Source organism: Bombina bombina, chromosome 4 (genome assembly GCF_027579735.1).
Source record: "Bombina bombina isolate aBomBom1 chromosome 4, aBomBom1.pri, whole genome shotgun sequence".
NCBI lineage: Eukaryota > Metazoa > Chordata > Amphibia > Anura > Bombinatoridae > Bombina > Bombina bombina.
Genome location: NC_069502.1, coordinates 835,711,334 through 835,735,171, shown reverse-complemented (window position 1 = coordinate 835,735,171; position 23,838 = coordinate 835,711,334). Strand labels below are relative to the sequence as shown.

At 40.2% G+C, this 23,838-nt stretch overlaps 2 protein-coding genes across 3 annotated transcripts in view; one reads left to right on the top strand and one right to left on the bottom strand.

Moving 5' to 3' along the window:
* Positions 1-20,448, bottom strand: part of LOC128657200 (oocyte zinc finger protein XlCOF6.1-like) — a 75,023-nt gene extending 54,575 nt beyond the window's left edge. The window contains exon 1 of one of the 2 annotated variants that reach the window (XM_053711454.1): positions 20,305-20,448. In XM_053711454.1, the coding sequence (XP_053567429.1) occupies positions 20,305-20,317 (13 nt within the window). In that variant the 5' untranslated portion in view covers positions 20,318-20,448. Of the gene's footprint in view, positions 1-19,048; positions 19,213-20,304 lie in introns of those variants that run through there. The other variant, XM_053711455.1, reaches the window with a different exon arrangement.
* Positions 20,449-21,890: 1,442 nt separating this feature from the next.
* LOC128657192 (zinc finger protein 432-like) overlaps positions 21,891-23,838 on the top strand; it is a 219,487-nt gene continuing 217,539 nt past the window's right edge. The window contains exon 1 of the mRNA XM_053711443.1: positions 21,891-21,897. The gene's annotated coding sequence lies outside the window, so the exon portion shown is untranslated. The remainder of the gene's footprint in view (positions 21,898-23,838) is intronic.

Below are 23,838 nucleotides of genomic sequence, written 5' to 3'. Positions count from 1 at the left end.
CACCTGTACCTACCTCAGTATGCTCTCATTACAAACACTGCTGCCTCATATAGAGCATGATCATGTACCTACCTCAGTATGGTCTCATTACAAACACTGCTGCCTCATATAGAGCATGATCCTGTACCTACCTCAGTATGCTCTCATTACAAACACTGCTGCCTCATATAGAGCATGATCATGTACCTACCTCAGTATGCTCTCATTACAAACACTGCTGCCTCATATAGAGCATGATCCTGTACCTACCTCAGTATGCTCTCATTACAAACACTGCTGCCTCATATAGGGCATAATCCTGTACCTACCTCAGTATGCTCTCATTACAAACACTGCTGCCTCATATAGAGCATGATCATGTACCTACCTCAGTATGCTCTCATTACAAACACTGCTGCCTCATATAGAGCATGATCCTGTACCTACCTCAGTATGCTCTCATTACAAACACTGCTGCCTCATATAGAGCATGATCATGTACCTACCTCAGTATGCTCTCATTACAAACACTGCTGCCTCATATAGAGCATGCACTTGTACCTACCTCAGTATGCTCTCATTACAAACACTGCTGCCTCATATAGAGCATGCTCCTGTACCTACCTCAGTATGCTCTCATTACAAACACTGCTGCCTCATATAGAGCATGATCCTGTAACTACCTCAGTATGCTCTCATTACAAACACTGCTGCCTCATATAGAGCATGCTCCTGTACCTACCTCAGTATGCTCTCATTAAAAACACTGCTGCCTCATATAGAGCATTATCCTGTACCTACCTCAGTATGCTCTCATTACAATCACTGCTGCCTCATATAGAGCATGATCCTGTACCTACCTCAGTATGCTCTCATTCCAAACACTGCTGCCTCATATAGAGCATGATCATGTACCTACCTCAGTATGCTCTCATTCCAAACACTGCTGCCTCATATAGAGCATGCACCTGTACCTACCTCAGTATGCTCTCATTACAAACACTGCTGCCTCATATAGCGCATGATCCTGTACCTACCTCAGTATGCTCTCATTACAAACACTGCTGCCTCATATAGAGCATGATCCTGTAACTACCTCAGTATGCTCTCATTACAAACACTGCTGCCTCATATAGAGCATGATCCTGTACCTACCTCAGTATGCTCTCATTACAAACACTGCTGCCTCATATAGAGCATGATCCTGTACCTACCTCAGTATGCTCTCATTACAATCACTGCTGCCTCATATAGAGCATGATCCTGTACCTACCTCAGTATGCTCTCATTACAAACACTGCTGCCTCATATAGAGCATGATCCTGTACCTACCTCAGTATGCTCTCATTACAAACACTGCTGTCATATAGAGCATGATCCTGTACATACCTCAGTATGCTCTCATTACAAACACTGCTTCCTCATATAGAGCATGGCCTGTACCTACTTCAGTATGCTCTCATTACAAACACTGCTGCCTCATATAGAGCATGCGCCTGTACCTACCTCAGTATGCTCTCATTACAAACACTGCTGCCTCATATAGAGCATGATCCTGTACCTACCTCAGTATGCTCTCATTACAAACACTGCTGCCTCATATAGAGCATGATCCAGTACCTACCTCAGTATGCTCTCATTACAAACACTGCTGCCTCATATAGAGCATGCGCCTGTACCTACCTCAGTATGCTCTCATTACAAACATTGCTGCCTCATATAGAGCATGCGCCTGTACCTACCTCAGTATGCTCTCATGACAAACACTGTTGCCTCATAGAGAGCATGATCCTGTTCCTACCTCAGTATGCTCTCATTACAAACACTGCTGCCTCATATAGAGCATGCTCCTGTACCTACCTCAGTATGCTCTCATTACAAGAACTGCTGCCTCATATAGAGCATGATCCTGTACCTACCTCAGTATGCTCTCATTACAAACACTGCTGCCTGATATATAGCATGCGTCTGTACCTACCTCAGTATGCTCTCATTACAAACACTGCTACCTCATATAGAGCATGAGCCTGTACCTACCTCAGTATGCTCTCATTACAAACACTGCTGCCTCATATAGAGCACGGTGCTGTGCCTACCTCAGTATGCTCTCATTACAAACACTGCTGCCTCATATAGAGCATGATCCTGTACCTACCTCAGTATGCTCTCATTACAAACACTGCTGCCTCATATAGAGCATGCTCCTGTACCTACCTCAGTATGCTCTCATTACAAACACTGCTGCCATAGAGCATGATCCTGTACCTACCTCAGTATGCTCTCATTACAAACACTGCTGCCTCATATAGAGCATGCGCCTGTACCTACCTCATTATGCTCTCATTACAAACACTACTGCCTCATATAGAGCATGATCCTGTACCTACCTCAGTATGCTCTCATTACAAACACTACTGTCTCATATAGAGCATGATCCTGTACCTACCTCAGTATGCTCTCATTACAAACACTACAGTCTCATATAGAGCATGATCCTGTACCTACCTTAGTATGCTCTCATTACAAACACAGCTGCCTCATATAGAGCATGATCCTGTACCTACCTCAGTATGCTCTCATTACAATCACTGCTGCCTCATATAGAGCATGATCCTGTACCTACCTCAGTATGCTCTCATTACAAACACCGCTGCCTCATATAGAGCATGCGCCTGTACCTACCTCAGTATGCTCTCATTACAAACACTGCTGCCTCATATAGAGCATGATCCTGTACCTACCTCAGTATGCTCTCATTACAAACACTGCTGCCTCATATAGAGCATGCGCCTGTACCTACCTCAGTATGCTCTCATTACAAACACTGCTGCCTCATATAGAGCATGATCCTGTACCTACCTCAGTATGCTCTCATTACAAACACCGCTGCCTCATATAGAGCATGCGCCTGTACCTACCTCAGTATGCTCTCATTACAAACACTGCTGCCTCATATAGAGCATGCTCCTGTACCTACCTCAGTATGCTCTCATTACAAACACTGCTGCCTCATATAGAGCATGATCCTGTAACTACCTCAGTATGCTCTCATTACAAACACTGCTGCCTCATATAGAGCATGCTCCTGTACCTACCTCAGTATGCTCTCATTAAAAACACTGCTGCCTCATATAGAGCATTATCCTGTACCTACCTCAGTATGCTCTCATTACAATCACTGCTGCCTCATATAGAGCATGATCCTGTACCTACCTCAGTATGCTCTCATTCCAAACACTGCTGCCTCATATAGAGCATGATCATGTACCTACCTCAGTATGCTCTCATTCCAAACACTGCTGCCTCATATAGAGCATGCACCTGTACCTACCTCAGTATGCTCTCATTACAAACACTGCTGCCTCATATAGCGCATGATCCTGTACCTACCTCAGTATGCTCTCATTACAAACACTGCTGCCTCATATAGAGCATGATCCTGTAACTACCTCAGTATGCTCTCATTACAAACACTGCTGCCTCATATAGAGCATGATCCTGTACCTACCTCAGTATGCTCTCATTACAAACACTGCTGCCTCATATAGAGCATGATCCTGTACCTACCTCAGTATGCTCTCATTACAATCACTGCTGCCTCATATAGAGCATGATCCTGTACCTACCTCAGTATGCTCTCATTACAAACACTGCTGCCTCATATAGAGCATGATCCTGTACCTACCTCAGTATGCTCTCATTACAAACACTGCTGTCATATAGAGCATGATCCTGTACATACCTCAGTATGCTCTCATTACAAACACTGCTTCCTCATATAGAGCATGGCCTGTACCTACTTCAGTATGCTCTCATTACAAACACTGCTGCCTCATATAGAGCATGCGCCTGTACCTACCTCAGTATGCTCTCATTACAAACACTGCTGCCTCATATAGAGCATGATCCTGTACCTACCTCAGTATGCTCTCATTACAAACACTGCTGCCTCATATAGAGCATGATCCAGTACCTACCTCAGTATGCTCTCATTACAAACACTGCTGCCTCATATAGAGCATGCGCCTGTACCTACCTCAGTATGCTCTCATTACAAACATTGCTGCCTCATATAGAGCATGCGCCTGTACCTACCTCAGTATGCTCTCATGACAAACACTGTTGCCTCATAGAGAGCATGATCCTGTACCTACCTCAGTATGCTCTCATTACAAACACTGCTGCCTCATATAGAGCATGCTCCTGTACCTACCTCAGTATGCTCTCATTACAAGAACTGCTGCCTCATATAGAGCATGATCCTGTACCTACCTCAGTATGCTCTCATTACAAACACTGCTGCCTGATATATAGCATGCGTCTGTACCTACCTCAGTATGCTCTCATTACAAACACTGCTACCTCATATAGAGCATGAGCCTGTACCTACCTCAGTATGCTCTCATTACAAACACTGCTGCCTCATATAGAGCACGGTGCTGTGCCTACCTCAGTATGCTCTCATTACAAACACTGCTGCCTCATATAGAGCATGATCCTGTACCTACCTCAGTATGCTCTCATTACAAACACTGCTGCCTCATATAGAGCATGCTCCTGTACCTACCTCAGTATGCTCTCATTACAAACACTGCTGCCATAGAGCATGATCCTGTACCTACCTCAGTATGCTCTCATTACAAACACTGCTGCCTCATATAGAGCATGCGCCTGTACCTACCTCATTATGCTCTCATTACAAACACTACTGCCTCATATAGAGCATGATCCTGTACCTACCTCAGTATGCTCTCATTACAAACACTACTGTCTCATATAGAGCATGATCCTGTACCTACCTCAGTATGCTCTCATTACAAACACTACAGTCTCATATAGAGCATGATCCTGTACCTACCTTAGTATGCTCTCATTACAAACACCACTGCCTCATATAGAGCATGATCCTGTACCTACCTCAGTATGCTCTCATTACAATCACTGCTGCCTCATATAGAGCATGATCCTGTACCTACCTCAGTATGCTCTCATTACAAACACCGCTGCCTCATATAGAGCATGCGCCTGTACCAACCTCAGTATGCTCTCATTACAAACACTGCTGCCTCATATAGAGCATGATCCTGTACCTACCTCAGTATGCTCTCATTACAAACACTGCTGCCTCATATAGAGCATGATCCTGAACCTACCTCAGTATGCTCTCATTACAATCACTGCTGCCTCATAAAGAGCATGATCCTGTACCTACTTCAGTATGCTCTCATTACAAACACTGCTGCCTCATATAGAGCATGCGCCTGTACCTACCTCAGTATGCTCTCATTACAAACACTGCTGCCTCATATAGAGCATGATCCTGTACCTACCTCAGTATGCTCTTATTACAAACACTGCTGCCTCATATAGAGCATGGTCCTGTACCTACCTCAGTATACTCTCATTACAAACACTGCTGCCTCATATAGAGCATGCGCCTGTACCTACCTCAGTATGCTCTCATTACAAACACTGCTGCCTCATATAGAGCATAATCCTGTACCTACCTCAGTATGCTCTCATTACAAACACTGCTGCCTCATATAGAGCATGATCCTGTACCTACCTCAGTATGCTCTCATGACAATCACTGCTGCCATATATAGAGCATGCGCCTGTACCTACCTCAGTATGCTCTCATTACAAGCACTGCTGCCTCATATAGAGCATGATCCTGTACCTACCTCAGTATGCTCTCATTACAAACACTGCTGCCTCATATAGAGCATGATCCTGTACCTACCTCAGTATGCTCTCATTACAAACACTGCTGCCTCATATAGAGCATGCACCTGTACCTACCTCAGTATGCTCTCATTACAAACACTGCTGCCTCATATAGAGCATGATCCTGTACCTACCTCAGTATGCTCTAATTACAAACACTGCTGCCTCATATAGAGCATGATCATGTACCTACCTCAGTATGCTCTCATTACAAATACTACAGCATCATATATAGCATGATCCTGTACCTACCTCAGTATGCTCTCATTACAAACACTGCTGCCTCATATAGAGCATGATCATGTACCTACCTCAGTATGCTCTCATTACAAACACTGCTGCCTCATATAGAGCATGATCCTGTACCTACCTCAGTATGCTCTCATTACAAACACTGCTGCCTCATATAGAGCATGATCATGTACCTACCTCAGTATGCTCTCATTACAAACACTGCTGCCTCATATAGAGCATGATCCTGTACCTACCTCAGTATGCTCTCATTACAAACACTGCTGCCTCATATAGAGCATGATCCTGTACCTACCTCAGTATGCTCTCATTACAAACACTGCTGCCTCATATAGAGCATGCACCTGTACCTACCTCAGTATGCTCTCATTACAAACACTGCTGCCTCATATAGAGCATTATCCTGTACCTACCTCAGTATGCTCTCATTACAATCACTGCTGCCTCATATAGAGCATGATCCTGTACCTACCTCAGTATGCTCTCATTACAAACACTGCTGCCTCATATAGAGCATGATCCTGTACCTACCTCAGTATGCTCTCATTACAAACACTGCTGCCTCATATAGAGCATTATCCTGTACCTACCTCAGTATGCTCTCATTACAATCACTGCTGCCTCATATAGAGCATGATCCTGTACCTACCTCAGTATGCTCTCATTACAAACACTGCTGCCTCATATAGAGCATGATCCTGTACCTACCTCAGTATGCTCTCATTACAAACACTGCTGTCATATAGAGCATGATCCTGTACATACCTCAGTATGCTCTCATTACAAACACTGCTTCCTCATATAGAGCATGGCCTGTACCTACTTCAGTATGCTCTCATTACAAACACTGCTGCCTCATATAGAGCATGATCTTGTACCTACTTCAGTATGCTCTCATTACAAACACTGCTGCCTCATATAGAGCATGATCCTGTACCTACCTCAGTATGCTCTCATTACAAACACTGCTGCCTCATATAGAGCATGCGCCTGTACCTACCTCAGTATGCTCTCATTACAAACACTGCTTCCTCATATAGAGCATGGCCTGTACCTACTTCAGTATGCTCTCATTACAAACACTGCTGTCATATAGAGCATGATCCTGTAACTACCTCAGTATGCTCTCATTACAATCAATGCTGCCTCATATAGAGCATGATCCTGTACCTACCTCAGTATGCTCTCATTACAAACACTACTGCCTCATATAGAGCATGATCCTGTACCTAACTCAGTATGCTCTCATTACAAACACTGCTGCCTCATATAGAGCATGCGCCTGTACCTACCTCAGTATGTTCTCATTACAAACACTTCTGCCTCATATAGAGCATGATCCTGTACCTACCTCAGTATGCTCTCATTACAAACACTACTGCCTCATATAGAGCATGATCCTGTACCTACCTCAGTATGCTCTCATAACAAGCACTTCTGCCATATGTAGAGCATGCTCCTGTATCTACTTTCAACAAAGGAGACCAAAAGAAAGTGGTAAATGTGATAAAAGAAGTAAATTGGACTTCAGTTTAACCTTACACTGTAGCTAAATAGAGAAATTTTATTCTGACGTCTATGTCCCTATAACAGGTTTAGCTGCTGCAGTTTCATACACACAACTGAGATTCTTCATTTTTACCATCTTTTTACAGGTGCGGCTGGTGAAGCTCAGTATTGTTACACTGTGTGCCGCCATCTTGTAGTGTAGGTGATCTTGTACTCTGTGACAGAAGTGCTGCACATGCACAGATCAGTGATGATGTTGTCTGACAGCTGTGCACTTGTATTTAGTGTGCATGATACAGACAGGAGATCTATTTTCTTCCAGTGGCTGCATTTTATCCATGTGGCCTTTTCATACGTTATGTAACTTACAAACTGTGTATGAAAAATAAAAAAAATGTAAACCTCACTCTCTGTATTGTGTCTAAACACATGATACAGCTGTGAAACAGCACTGATCTGCGAGTGTTCAGCAATTTTCACAGGGTGTGAGAAAACCTGAGATCCAAGATGGTGTTGCCCAGTATAAAGATGCAGAGATTTACCAACCACCTCTTGTAAAGAGATAAAATAAGAGAATGGGATCTGATGAAAGCCTATAAACCTCATTAAACTCCTGATTTAGTGCTCCCTGTATTTGACCAACAACACCACATACACATTATAGTAACTACACAGCTCTGTGCCTATAAACCTTATTAAACCCCTGATTTAGTGCTCCCTGTATGTGACCAACAACACCACATACACATTATAGTAACTACACAGCTCTGTGCCTGTAAACCTTATTAAACCCCTGATTTAGTGCTCCCTCTATGTGACCAACAGCACCACATACACATTATAGTAAATACACAGCTCTGTGCCTATAAACCTTATTAAACCCTGATTTAGTGCTCCCTGTATGTGACCAACAACACCACATACACATTATAATAACTACACAACTCTGTGCCTATAAACCTTATTAAACTCCTGATTTAGTGCTCCCTGTATGTGACCAACAACACCACATACACATTATAGTAACTACACAACTCTGTGCCTATAAACCTTATTAAACCCTTGATTTAGTGCTCCCTGTAAGTGACCAACAACACCACATACACATTATAGTAACTACACAGCTCTGTGCCTATAAACCTTATTAAACTCCTGATTTAGTGCTCCCTGTATGTGACCAACAACACCAACATACACATTATAGTAACTATACAGCTCTGTGCCTTTAAACTTTATTAAACTCCTGATTTAGTGTTCCCTGTATGTGACCAAACAACACCAACATACACATTATAGTAACTATACAGCTCTGTGCCTATAAACCTTATTAACCCTTTCCCGCCGTTATGCCGTTGTATTCCGTCACAACGGCGCTGGGCTTTAAAGCCATTATGACAGAATACAACGTCATATCCAACGGCTGTCCTGAAGCCTACTGCGCTTGCAGGATTTGATCACGGTCTGGAGGGCATTCCTAGCATCATAGGGACGCCCCCCAGACCAGATCCCATAATTGAAATCTTGCGATCGTTTGCACGATTGCATGATTTCAATTTGTCTACATTGGAACAGTTGTTCCGATGTAGACACTTTAACCCAGTCACGAAAGGGTTAAACTCCTGATTTAGTGCTCCCTGTATGTGACCAACAACACCACATACACATTATAGTAACTATACAGCTCTGTGCCGATAAACCTTATTAAACTCCTAATTTAGTGCTCCCTGTACACCACATACACATTATAGTAACTATACAGCTCTGTGCCTATAAACCTTATTAAACCCCTGATTTAGTGCTCCCTGTATGTGACCAACAACACCAACATGCACATTATAGTAACTACACAGCTCTGTGCCTATAAACCTTATTAAACCCCTGATTTAGTGCTCCCTGTATGTGACCAACAACACCAACATGCACATTATAGTAACTATACAGCTCTGTGCCTATAAACCTTATTAAACCCCTGATTTAGTGCTCCCTGTATGTGACCAGTAACATCACATACACATTATAGTAACTACACAGCTCTGTGCCTATAAACCTTATTAAACCCCTGATTTAGTGCTCCCTGTATGTGACCAACAACACCACATACACATTATAGTAACTATACAGCTCTGTGCCTATAAACCTTATTAAACCCCTGATTTAGTGCTCCCTGTATGTGACCAGTAACATCACATACACATTATAGTAACTACACAGCTCTGTGCCTATAAACCTTATTAAACCCCTGATTTGGTGCTCCCTGTATGTGACCAACAACACCAAAATGCACATTATAGTAACTATACAGCTCTGTGCCTATAAACTGTATTAAACCCCTGATTTAGTGCTCCCTGTATGTGACCAACAACACCACATACACATTATAGTAACTACACAGCTCCAAGCCTATAAACCTTATAAAATCCCTGATTTAGTTCTCCCTGTATGTGACCAACAACACCACATACACATTATAGTAACTATACAGCTATGTGCCTATAAACCTTATTAAACTTCTGATTTAGTGCTCCCTGTATGTGACCAACAACACCACATACACATTATAGTAACTACACAGCACTGTGCCTATAAACCTTATTAAATCCCTGATTTAGTGCTCCCTGTATGTGACCAACAACACCACATACACATTATAGTAACTACACAGCACTGTGCCTATAAACCTTATTAAATCCCTGACTTAATGCTCCCTGTATGTGACCAACAACACCACATACACATTATAGTAACTATACAGCTCTGTGCCTATAAACCTTATTAAACCCTTGCTTTAGTGCTCCCTGTATGTGACCAACAACACCACATACACATTATAGTAACTATACAGCTCTGTGCCTATAAACCTTATTAAACTCCTGATTTAGTGTTCCCTGTATGTGACCAACAACACCACATACACATTATAGTAACTACACAGCTCTGTGCCTATAAACCTTATTAAACCCCTGATTTAGTGCTCCCTGTATGTGACCAACAACACCACATACACATTATAGTAACTGCACAGCTCTGTGTGTGCCTATAAACCTTATTAAACAAGCAAATATTTAGTTAATTAAAAGGTTATTGAACTAAGTAGCATGATTCAAATAGAAAATATAATTGTAAAGATCTTTACAATTTACTTCTATTCAAAAATATGCCTCATTCTTATGTTATCATTTGTTGAAGAGATATCTAGATAGGTAGCGTGCATATGTCTGGAGCACTAAATGGCAGGATAAAGTGCTACCATCTAGTGCTTTTGATAATGTATAACATTTTTACAGAACTGCTGCTATATAGTGCTATAAGCAGGTAAACACTACCTATCTAGATATCTCTTCAACAAATTATAACATGAGGACAAAGTACATTTTTATAATAAAAGTAATTTGAAAATTGTTTTCTCTATATGAATTATGAAAGAAAATTTGTGGGTTTTATGTCTCTTTAAAGCCAAATACTGTTGCCATTTTTTTTTCTTAACATTACAGCAGCACAATGTGCACGCACCTGGTGCTGATCTCAGCGCTAACTGTAGATTTGACTGGTAGGTACAGTGTGCATACTGTGCACGGAGCTTATCTACCCATTTAAAGCAAATAAAATATGGCTGTAATATATTACATTGCTTTAGTATTGTAATGTTGCTTGTATATAAACTATCTTTAACTCCTGCAAAGGGATGAAACGCATACGCCTAGATTTAGAGCTTTTCTGGCCGCACCTTTTAAATACCGCTGGTATTTAGAGTTCACAGAATGGCTGCGTTAGGCTCCAAAAAAGGAGCGTATAGCATATTTACCGCAACTGCAACTCTCGATACCAGCGGTGCTTACGGACGCGGCCAGCTTCAAAAACGTGCTCGTGCACGATTCCCCCATAGGAAACAATGGGGCATTTTGAGCTGAAAAAACACCTGCAAAAAAGCAGCGTTAAGCTCCTAACGCGGCCCCATTGTTTCCTATGGGGAAACACTTCCTAAGTCTGAACCTAACACCCTAACATGTACCCCGAGTCTAAACACCCCTAACCTTACACTTATTAACCCCTAATCTGCCGCCCCCGCTATCGCTGACCCCTGCATATTTTTTTTAACCCCTAATCTGCCGCTCCGTACACCGCCGCCACCTACATTATACCTATGTACCCCTAATCTGCTGCCCCTAACACCGCCGACCCCTATATTATATTTATTAACCCCTAATCTGCCCCCCACAACGTCGCCGCCAGCTACCTACAATAATTAACCCCTAATCTGCCGACCGCACCTCACCGCTACTATAATAAAGTTATTAACCCCTAATCCGCCTCACTCCCGCCTCACTAACCCTATAAGAAATAGTATTAACCCCTAATCTGCCCTCCCTAACAACGCCGACACCTAACTTCAATTATTAACCCCTAATCTGCCGACCGGATCTCGCCGCTACTATAATAAATGGATTAACCCCTAAAGCTAAGTCTAACCCTAACCCTAACACCCCCCTAAGTTAAATATAATTTAAATCTAACGAAATAAATTAAATCTTATTAAATAAATTATTCCTATTTAAAGCTAAATACTTACCTGTAAAATAAACCCTAATATAGCTACAATCTAACAAATAATTATATTGTTGCTATTTTAGGATTAATATTTATTTTACAGGCAACTTTGTATTTATTTTAACCAGGTACAATAGCTATTAAATAGTTAAGAACTATTTAATAGCTAAAATAGTTAAAATAATTACAAAATTACCTGTAAAATAAATCCTAACCTAAGTTACAATTAAACCTAACACTACACTATCAATAAACTAATTAAATACAATACCTACAAATAACTACAATTAAATAAACTAACTAAAGTACAAAAAATAAAAAAGAACTAAGTTACAAAAAATAAATGTTCCGATCAGCCAATAGAATGCGAGCTCAATCTGATTGGCTGATCCAATCAGCCAATCGGATTGAACTTGAATCTGATTGGCTGATTCCATCAGCCAATCAGAATTTTCCTACCTTAATTCCGATTGGCTGATAGAATCCTATCAGCCAATCGGAATTCAAGGGACGCCATCTTGGATGACGTCCCTTAAAGGAACCTTCATTCTTCATTTGGACGTCGGAAGAAGAGGATGGATCCGCGTCGGAGGTCTTCAAGATGGAGCCGTTCGTCATCGGATGAAGATAGAAGATGCCGCTTGGATCAAGATGGTTGCCGGTCCGGATCTACTCTTCTTCCCGGATAGGATGAAGACTTTGCAGCCTCTTCTGGACCTCTTCAGCCGCCGCTTGATAGAAGACTTCAGCCGGATTATGGATCGCCAGCCCCCTCTTGGGCTTGGATGAAGACTTCAGAGGACGGATCGGTGAACCTGGTATGGTGAAGATAAGGTAGGAAGATCTTCAGGGGCTTAGTGTTAGGTTTATTTAAGGGGGGTTTGGGTTAGATTAGGGGTATGTGGGTGGTGGGTTGTAATGTTGGGGGGGGGTATTCTATGTTTTTTTTTACAGGCAAAAGAGCTGAATTATTTGGGGCATGCCCCGCAAATGGCCCTTTTCAGGGCTGTTAAGGTAAAAGAGCTTTGAACTTTTTTAATTTAGAATAGGGTAGGGCATTTTTTTATTTTGGGGGTCTTTGTTATTTTATTAGGGGGCTTAGAGTAGGTGTAATTAGTTTAAAATTGTTGTAATATTTTTCTAATGTTTGTAAATATTTTTTTATTTTTTGTAACTTAGTTCTTTTTTATTTTTTGTACTTTAGTTAGTTTATTTAAATGTATTTATTTGTAGGTATTGTATTTAATTAATTTATTGAAAGTGTAGTGTTAGGTTTAATTGTAGGTAATTGTAGGTATTTTATTTAATTTATTTATTGATAGTGTAGTGTTAGGTTTAATTGTAACTTAGGTTAGGATTTATTTTACAGGTAATTTTGTAATTATTTTAACTAGGTAACTATTAAATAGTTCTTAACTATTTAATAGCTATTGTACCTGGTTAAAATAATTACAAAGTTACCTGTAAAATAAATATAAATCCTAAAATAGCTACAATATAATTATAATTTATATTGTAGCTATATTAGGGTTTATTTTACAAGTAAGTATTTAGCTTTAAATAGGAATAATTTATTTAATAAGAGTTAATTTAATTCGTTAGATTTAAATTATATTTAATTTAGGGGGGTGTTAGTGTTAGGGTTAGACTTAGCTTTAGGGGTTAATACATTTATTAGAGTCGCGGTGAGCTCCGGTCGGCAGATTAGGGGTTAATAATTGAAGTTAGGTGTCGGCGATGTTAGGGAGGGCAGATTAGGGGTTAATACTATTTATTATAGGGTTATTGAGGCGGGAGTGAGGCGGATTAGGGGTTAATAACTTTATTATAATAGCGGCGCGGTCCGGTCGGTAGATTAGGGGTTAATAAGTGTAGGCAGGTGGAGGCGACGTTGAGGGGGGCAGATTAGGGGTTAATAAATATAATATAGGGGTCGGCGGTGTTAGGGGCAGCAGATTAGGGGTACATAGGGATAATGTATGTGGCGGCGGTGTGCGGTCGGCAGATTAGGGGTTAAAAAATTTAATTAGAGTGGCGGCGATGTGGGGGGACCTCGGTTTAGGGGTACATAGGTAGTTTATGGGTGTTAGTGTACTTTAGAGCACAGTAGTTAAGAGCTTTATAAACCGGCGTTAGCACAGAAAGCTCTTAACTACTGACTTTTTTTTGCGGCTGGAGTTTTGTCATTAGATTTCTAACGCTCACTTCAGCCACGACTCTAAATACCGGCGTTAGAAAGATCCCATTGAAAAGATAGGATACGCAATTGACGTAAGGGGAACTGCGGTATGGAAAAGTCGCGGCTGGAAAGTGAGCGTTAGACCCTTTCCTGACTGATTCTAAATACCGGCGGTAGCCCAAAACCAGCGTTAGGAGCCTCTAACGCTGGTTTTGACGGCTAACGCCAAACTCTAAGGCCTAGATTTAGAGTTTTGCGGCCAAAGGGGTGCGTTAGCTACGCGTGCTTTTTTTGGCCGCACCTTTTAAATACCGCTGGTATTTAGAGTTCACAGAATGGCTGCGTTAGGCTCCAAAAAAGGAGTGTAGAGCATATTTACCGCAACTGCAACTCTCGATACCAGCGGTGCTTACGGATGCGGCCAGCTTCAAAAACGTGCTCGTGCACGATTCCCCCATAGGAAACAATGGGGCATTTTGAGTTGAAAAAAAACCTAACACCTGCAAAAAAGCAGCGTTCAGCTCCTAACGCGGCCCCATTGTTTCCTATGGGGAAACACTTCCTAAGTCTGCACCTAACACCCTAACATGTACCCCGAGTCTAAACACCCCTAACCTTACACTTATTAACCCCTATTCTGCCGCCCCCGCTATCGCTGACCCCTGCATATTTTTTTTAACCCCTAATCTGCCGCTCCGTACACCGCCGCCACCTATGTTATCCCTATGAACCCCTAATCTGCTGCCCCTAACACCGCCGACCCCTATATTATATTTATTAACCCCTAATCTGCCCCCCAAAACGTCGCCGCCAGCTACCTACAATAATTAAACCCTAATCTGCCGACCGCACCTCACCGCTACTATAATAAAGTTATTAACCCCTAATCCGCCTCACTCCCGCCTCAATAACCCTATAAGAAATAGTATTAACCTCTAATCTGCCCTCCCTAACATCGCCGACACCTAACTTCAATTATTAACCCCTAATCTGCCGACCGGAGCTCACCGCTACTATAATAAAGTTATTAACCCCTAAAGCTAAGTCTAACCCTAACACTAACACCCCCCTAAGTTAAATATAATTTAAATCTAACGAAATAAATTAACTCTTATTAAATAAATTATTCCTATTTAAAGCTAAATACTTACCTGTAAAATAAACCCTAATATAGCTACAATATAAATAATAATTATATTGTAGCTATTTTAGGATTTATATTTATTTTACAGGTAACTTTGTAATTATTTTAACCAGGTACAATAGCTATTAAATAGTTAATAAATATTTAATAGTTACCTAGTTAAAATAATTACAAAATTACCTGTAAAATAAATCCTAGCCTAAGTTACAATTAAACCTAACACTACACTATCAATAAACTAATTAAATACAATACCTACAAATAACTACAATTAAATAAACTAACTAAAGTACAAAAAATAAAAAAATATTTACAAACATTAGAAAAATATTACAAGTTTAAACTAATTACACCTACTCTAAGCCCCCTAATAAAATAACAAAGACTCCCAAAATAAAAAAATGCCCTACCCTATTCTAAATTAAAAAAGTTCAAAGCTCTTTTACCTTACCAGCCCTGAAAAGGGCCATTTGCGGGGCATGCCCCAAAGAATTAAGCTCTTTTGCCTGTAAAAAAAAACATACAATACCCCCCCCCCCCAACATTACAACCCACCACCCACATACCCCTAATCTAACCCAAACCCCCCTTAAATAAACCTAACACTAAGCCCCTAAAGATCTTCCTACCTTATCTTCACCATACCAGGTTCACCGATCCGTCCTCTGAAGTCTTCATCCAAGCCCAAGAGGGGGCTGGCGATCCATAATCCGGCTGAAGTCTTCTATCAAGCGGCGGCTGAAGAGGTCCAGAAGAGGCTCCAAAGTCTTCATCCTATCCGGGAAGAAGAGTAGATCCGGACCGGCAACCATCTTGATCCAAGCGGCATCTTCTATCTTCATCCGATGACGAACGGCTCCATCTTGAAGACCTCCGACGCGGATCCATCCTCTTCTTCCGACGTCCAAATGAAGAATGAAGGTTCCTTTAAGGGACGTCATCCAAGATGGCGTCCCTCGAATTCCGATTGGCTGATAGGATTCTATCAGCCAATCGGAATTAAGGTAGGAAAATTCTGATTGGCTGATGGAATCAGCCAATCAGATTCAAGTTCAATCCGATTGGCTGATTGGATCAGCCAATCAGATTGAGCTTGCATTCTATTGGCTGATCGGAACAGCCAATAGAATGCGAGCTCAATCTGATTGGCTGGTAAGGTAAAAGAGCTTTGAACTTTTTTAATTTAGAATAGGGTAGGGCATTTTTTTATTTTGGGGGTCTTTGTTATTTTATTAGGGGGCTTAGAGTAGGTGTAAGTTTAAACTTGTTGTAATATTTTTCTAATGTTTGTAAATATTTTTTTATTTTTTGTAACTTAGTTCTTTTTTATTTTTTGTACTTTAGTTAGTTTATTTAATTGTAGTTATTTGTAGGTATTGTATTTAATTAGTTTATTGATAGTGTAGTGTTAGGTTTAATTGTAACTTAGGTTAGGATTTATTTTACAGGTAATTTTGTAATTATTTTAACTAGGTAACTATTAAATATTTATTAACTATTTAATAGCTATTGTACCTGGTTAAAATAATTACAAAGTTACCTGTAAAATAAATATAAATCCTAAAATAGCTACAATATAATTATTATTTATATTGTAGCTATATTAGGGTTTATTTTACAGGTAAGTATTTAGCTTTAAATAGGAATAATTTATTTAATAAGAGTTAATTTATTTCGTTAGATTTAAATTATATTTAACTTAGGGGGGTGTTAGTGTTAGGGTTAGACTTAGCTTTAGGGGTTAATAACTTTATTATAGTAGCGGTGAGCTCCGGTCGGCAGATTAGGGGTTAATAATTGAAGTTAGGTGTCGGCGATGTTAGGGAGGGCAGATTAGGGGTTAATACTATTTATTATAGGGTTATTGAGGCGGGAGTGAGGCGGATTAGGGGTTAATAACTTTATTATAATAGCGGCGCGGTCCGGTCGGCAGATTAGGGGTTAATAAGTTTAGGCAGGTGGAGGCGACGTTGAGGGGGGCAGATTAGGGGTTAATAAATATAATATAGGGGTCGGCGGTGTTAGGGGCAGCAGATTAGGGGTACATAAGTATAACGTAGCTTGCGGCGGCGTGCGGACGGCAGATTAGGGGTTAAAATTTTTAATTAGAGTGGCGGCGATGTTTGGGGGCCTCGGTTTAGGGGTACATAGGTAGTGTATGGGTGTTAGTGTACTTTAGAGCACAGTAGTTAAGACCTTTATAAACCGGTGTTAGCCCAAAAAGCTCTTAACTACTGACTTTTTTCTGCGGCTGGAGTTTTGTCGTTAGATTTCTAACGCTCACTTCAGCCAAGACTCTAAATACCGGCGTTAGAAAGATCCCATTGAAAAGATAGGATACGCAAATGGCGTAGGGGGATCTGCGGTATGGAAAAGTCGCGGCTGGAAAGTGAGCGTTAGACCCTTTCCTGACTGACTCCAAATACCGGCGGTAGCCCAAAACCAGCGTTAGGAGCCTCTAACGCTGGTTTTCACGGCTACCGCCCAACTGTAAATCTAGCCGTAAATCTAGCCGATAGTTAGTTAGCTAGAGAGCAGCAATGCACTACTGGGAGCTAGCTGAGCACATCTGGTGAGCCAAAGACAACAGACTAATGTGTGCAGCCACCAATCACCAGCTAGCTTCCAGTAGTGTACTGGTGTTGCTGAGGGTATGGAAATAGCCTTTTCAACAAAGGGTACCAAGAGAACAAAATAACTGACAATAGTAGTGAATTTAAAGGGACACTGAACCCCAATTTTTTCTTTCGTGATTCAGATAGAGCATGGAATTTTAAGCCACTTTCTAATTTACTTCTATTATCAATTTTCCTTTGTTCTCTTGCTATCTTTATTTGAAAAAGAAGGCATCTAAGCTTTTTTATTAGTTCATAACTTTGGACAGCACTTTTTATTGGTGGATGAATATCAATACAAAAATAAACTATTCTAACAATATATATTTTATGTTACTAATTACAGATCTTCAACCCATTTATTTTTCAAAAGACCAAGCACTTTAACAAACCAGCTTCAGTTTGCATTAACACCAAAATATTGTAAATTTGAAATGCTAAACAGATTTTTGTGTCTTTTTTTTTTTTATAAAATACATTAAAAACAGCATCTATGTCATTATCTCCTAAATATTTCTTACACATAATTTATGATAACACACTTAACCTCAGTTCACCTTTTTTTTAAAATAAATAAAATGTTTTAGACTAATCAAAATTCTGGTTCCACCAATGGGTGACTTACCTAATTTTTACAAGGTTTGTACTTACGTTTAAAGGGATACTAAACCCAATTTTTTTCTTTAATGATTCAGATAGAACATGCAATTTTAAACAACTTTCTAATTTACTCCTGTTATCAATTTCTCTTTGTTCTCTTGCTATCTTTTTTTAAAAAGCAGGAATGTAGACCTTAGGAGTCGTCCCATTTTTGGTTCAGAACCTGGGTTTAGCCACCAATAAGCAAACACTATCCAGGGTGATGAACCTAAAATAGGCTGGATCCCAATCTTTACATTACTGCTGTAAGAGAACAAAGCAAAGTTGATAATAGGAGTAAATTAGAAAGTTGCTAAAAATTGCATGCTCTTTCTGAATCATTAAAGGGACAGTATACATAAATTTTCATATAACTACATGTAATAGACACTACTATAAATAAATAATGTGCACAGATACTGATATAAAAATCCATTATAAAACTGTTTAAAAACTTACTTAGAAGCTTCCAGTTAAGCTCTGTTAAAAAGGTAGCTGGAACACCCACTGCAAGTGGGAAATAGTACACTCCCCCTTCCTCTGCATATGAAAAGAACCTTTACACAAACAGGAGCAAGCTGGAGTAGGTATACATCAGTATTCTCCTAAAACTTTGGGGCTTGGTTAGGAGTCTGAAAAGCAGAGCAATGTTATTAAAATAAGCAAAACTATATTTAAAAAAAAACCTGTATAGGCTATATAAATGTATCATCTACAATACATTTATGCAAAGAAAAATCTAGTGTATAATGTCCCTTTAAAAGAAAAAAATGTGGGTTTAGTATCCCGTTAAGTGTATGACAGCAGCTGATCACAGCCAAATGGCCACCCAACTGCACTGCACGTGTATTACTGGTATCCAATAGGTTAAATCTCAGATATCTGTGTAATAAAAAAAAAGGCTAAGTGATATATGAGTTCCTGCCCCCCAACTAGGGTTGACACCCTTCCCGATATAAATGGGGCAACCCAGGAATAGATATATAACATTATAGAGAGGTTTCCTCTGCCTCACACACAGCCCCTCCTCAGTACCTTATATACAGATATGTTCTATTATAATGAAGTTCCGCCTATCTCCCACACACAAAACCCCCTCCCCAGTATCTGATATACAGATTTCCTCTGACACACACATAAACACACACCTCCCCAGTTCTTATTTACAGACAAATACTGTAATATTATAGAGAGCTTCCCTCTGCTTTACAGTTCACAGTCACACACAGTTCCTCCCCAGCACCTTATATACAGATATATAATATTAGGCTCCCTCTGCCTCACACACACAGTCCCCTCCCCAGTACATTAAATACAGATATATAATATTATAGACAGGTTATCTCTGCCTCATACAAACAGTCCCCTCCCCAGTATATACAGATATATATTATAGACTCTGAGAGGCCACCTCCCCAATATATTACATACAGATAAATGATATTATAGAGAGGCTCCCTCTGTCTCACACATACAGACTCTTCTCAGTAAAGTGTATATATATATATATATATATATATATATATATATATATATATATATATATATATATAGATATATATATTTATATATTGTAGATATATTCTCGCTATCATAACAGCCCCTCCCTGGCATGTTATACACAGATATATAACATCACAGAGATGATTTTTCTGCCTCACACATGAATCCGCAGTACTGTGAGTACATATATAAAACACACAAGACTTAGTTACCCTTAGTTGCCATTGTGCTATGACCGACAACAATAGAAGCAGCTGAGCTAGATCCTATCCAGAAGAAGGACCGGTGAAGTCACGTGACTGGCGTGACATCATCAATCACTATTTTAGCCAAAAAAAGACGCAGGTAACAGAGATTCTTGTTGTACACAGTGAGCTGTGATGTGAGTTGTCTACTGTGTGTGACAGATGAGAGAGGTAACAGGATCCGCCTGTTGTCTAATGTGTGCGTGCTGGGTAAGGATGTAGTTGAGTTGTAGGAAGAGTAGCGGAGGCCGGAGGCCTATAAAGGTGAGGCGGGGCTGTGTGTGAGGGAGAGAAAGACTGAGGACGAGGAGGGACTGTGTAAGTAAGAAGGGGACAAGGAGAAGGCTGAGTAAGGCAGAGGAGAACTTAGAGGGGTTGAGAGGGTAACAAGGGGGCTGTATTGTGAGGGTGGAATCTGAGAGGGAGAGGAGGGGATTGTGGGAGCTGGCTAACAGAGCTGCCTTGTTATGAGGGTGGTTTAGTTGGGGAGAAGGGGGCTTTGTAAGGGAGGGAAATACTGAGAGGGAGAGGGGCACCAGAAGGGTGAGGAGGGGGCTGTATGAGAGAGCTGAGAGGGTGCTGTGTGTGATGGAGGCTGAGCGAGTATGGAGGCGTCTGTGTGTGAGGGACAGGGGTTTGAGATGATGATGAGGGGTGCATGAGGGAGAGGGCAGCTGAGAAGTCCAGAAAAGTGTGAGTAAAAGGGGCGCAGAGAGGGTAACAAAGGGGCTGTGTGTGTGAGGGTGAGGAGGGGACTGTGGGAACTAGCTAACACAGCTGCCTTGTTATGAGGGGGGTTTAGATGGTGAGAAGGGGGCTTTGTAAGGGGGGGAGGGCTGAGAGGGTGAAGTATGGAATTTGTGAAGGAGAGGGGGGGGGGATGGGGACCAAAAGGGTGAGGATGGGGCTGTGCATTAGCGAGTGGGAGCTGAAAGAATGAGGAGGAGCTGTTTGAGTGAGAAAAGGACTGAGAGAGTAGGGGGCTAAGAGTGAGAAGAGGAATGCTAAGAAGGGGGAGAAGTTGGTTTTTGAAGGAAAGGGGGATGACAGGGTAAGGAAGAGGGTCTGAGATGGTAAGGCAGGGGCTAAGCGCAGGAGGGTGGCGTAGAGGGGAGAAGGATTCTCTTTTTATATAAATATATGCACTCTGGATTTACAACACAGCAATCTTTAATTCGTTGTGACGTTTCGGGGCATTCACCCCTTCCTCAGGTCTGAGGATTGCTGTGTTGTAAATCCAGAGAGTGCATATATTGAATCTTTCTATTAAACCGCATGTGCACCCTGGTGTTTAAGAATTGCATATATAAATTCATAGATAGGGGGTATATATTTTTTGTGAAAGTGGTTCTACAAAAATATAGGGTGCGCCAGATATAAGAAATAGGGAATGGGTGTATTGAAGGTACTAGTAGGTGTGCCCTAAATAATAGAGTTGGAATGAAAGGATTGCGCCTAATTGGCAGAAAGATTTGTGTAAGTCGCTAGAAATATTACATACAGTAAAGTAATATTGGTGCTATTTGTAAAGCTGAAAAAAATATTACAGCATATGCTAAGGTACGAAATCTAAACAAACAAAAAAAAATAATAATAAATGCACACAGTGATTATAACAATTGCAAAATAAACTATTTACGGTTTAGTAAGTGACAATAGTAGGTATATAGTGACCTAATAAGGGAAAAAATCAAACGTAAGTGGCTAATGCAAACCCAAAAAGTCCATTGATTAAGTAAAAGTCTTAAAAAATCAACAGGGTTCCGTGTGGCGAGGCTGCTTCTCTTGGTGCTGCCGGTGAGTCAGATATCTAGATAGTGAGAAGAGATAGAGAGCGCCTCATAGTGCAGATATCTCTGGACAATTTGAAAATTTAGTATAAACCAAAAAACAGGTACTCACAAGCGGAGTGGCACTTTTCGTTAAAAAAGTGCAAACAGGCAGGCTGACATTCTCAGCAGTCAGTACGCTGGCCAAGGCAGTATGATGTAGGTCTGTGGACGTCTCACGGTCGAAGAAGGCCTCCGATTGACCTCCGATAGTGCTAGTGGCCGTGATCTGCAGGATGCCTCTTGTCCCCAACTGGGATAAAAAACCTCTTAGGCGATAAATAATAGTGTGAACTATTAAAAAACTATTTTTCACGTCTCTTTGTACATAAAAACAAGACCCAGTCCAGGCTGAGTAATTAGGAAATGTGCTTTAATGGAGCTGATAACGCGTTTCTCGGCCGTTAGCTCCTGGTCGTTTCATCAGATCAATTACATACATTGTTAAAAGGTACATTTAAAAAGGTGTACATGTCACCTGATTGGATAAAACAGAACCAATGAGCATATTGGTAACATTGTTACTAAGAGACGATTTTGTTAGACATTTTTCTAAGTGGTTAAAAGCGAGTAGTTGATACCAAAGGAGTTACCTTGTTTCACAATACGATACAATGTTTGAAATTAAAACTATAAGAACTGACCGGTTATAAAACATATATATAAAATGAATAAAAAGGATTTTGAGAACCAATGTTTTAAAATAATTAGATAGACTATCATTGTAATTTATAACAAAGAATTTGTATAGAAAAAAAAACAAAAAAACAGATTTGTCAGTTGTGAAGTTTTTTTTTCTTTTTTCTGTTAGAACAAACAGTCTGCAAAAATCCCAGATTCTTTTGTTCTCGTTTGTTGAAAAAAATGCTAACATTGTCGATATATGTCAGTAATCTATAAATGTTTGGTGGTGTTTGAGTTGCGAACCCTCCTATTGTGGACAGGTTCTTTTATTTTCATTTGTTGAAGAACTTGTTCTTTTATTCTCGTTTATTGATGAGCTTGTTATATGGATAATCTATAAATGGTATTTCGCTATTGGAGATATCCAAATGTTAATGTATATGTGAAAACTAGTAGTGTTTGTCAGCGCTATATGAATGTTTATGAAATGTTATGTACTAGTTCTCGTGTTAACGTTTGTTAAAAAGTTTTGTTATAAGAGTCATCTGCGAATGACACTACGCCATTGGAAATAACTACATGAAATAAATCTGTGTGTAAGAGGTCGTAGGTGATGAAGAAAATATTTTTTAGTTAGGATAGACGATTCGAACAAAATTAGATTAGACCTAAGAGAAAACTAGGGTATGATATGAATCTTTGATTAGTCCTAGGAAAAATTGGGGTATGTTATAAATCTTTTATATCAAAGATTTATGTCGGTTTTAGTTAAAACAGAACTAATTTAATACTAGACAGGCAAGGTCATTTACGGTGCATATATTTATATATATATATATATATATATATATAAAAAATATGTGAACAAAATAAATTGAAATGGGAAATGGATAATATCTAAGAATGGAAGGTATATGTAGATTAATTGAAGGCAGCTAAATCCAAGTTGGAGTTGAGGCCTGCTGGATACAAGGTTTTAAATTTATGTATCCAGAAGGTCTCACGTTGTCTAAGTGAAATCATTCTATTGTAGTCTGTAGAAGGGGGG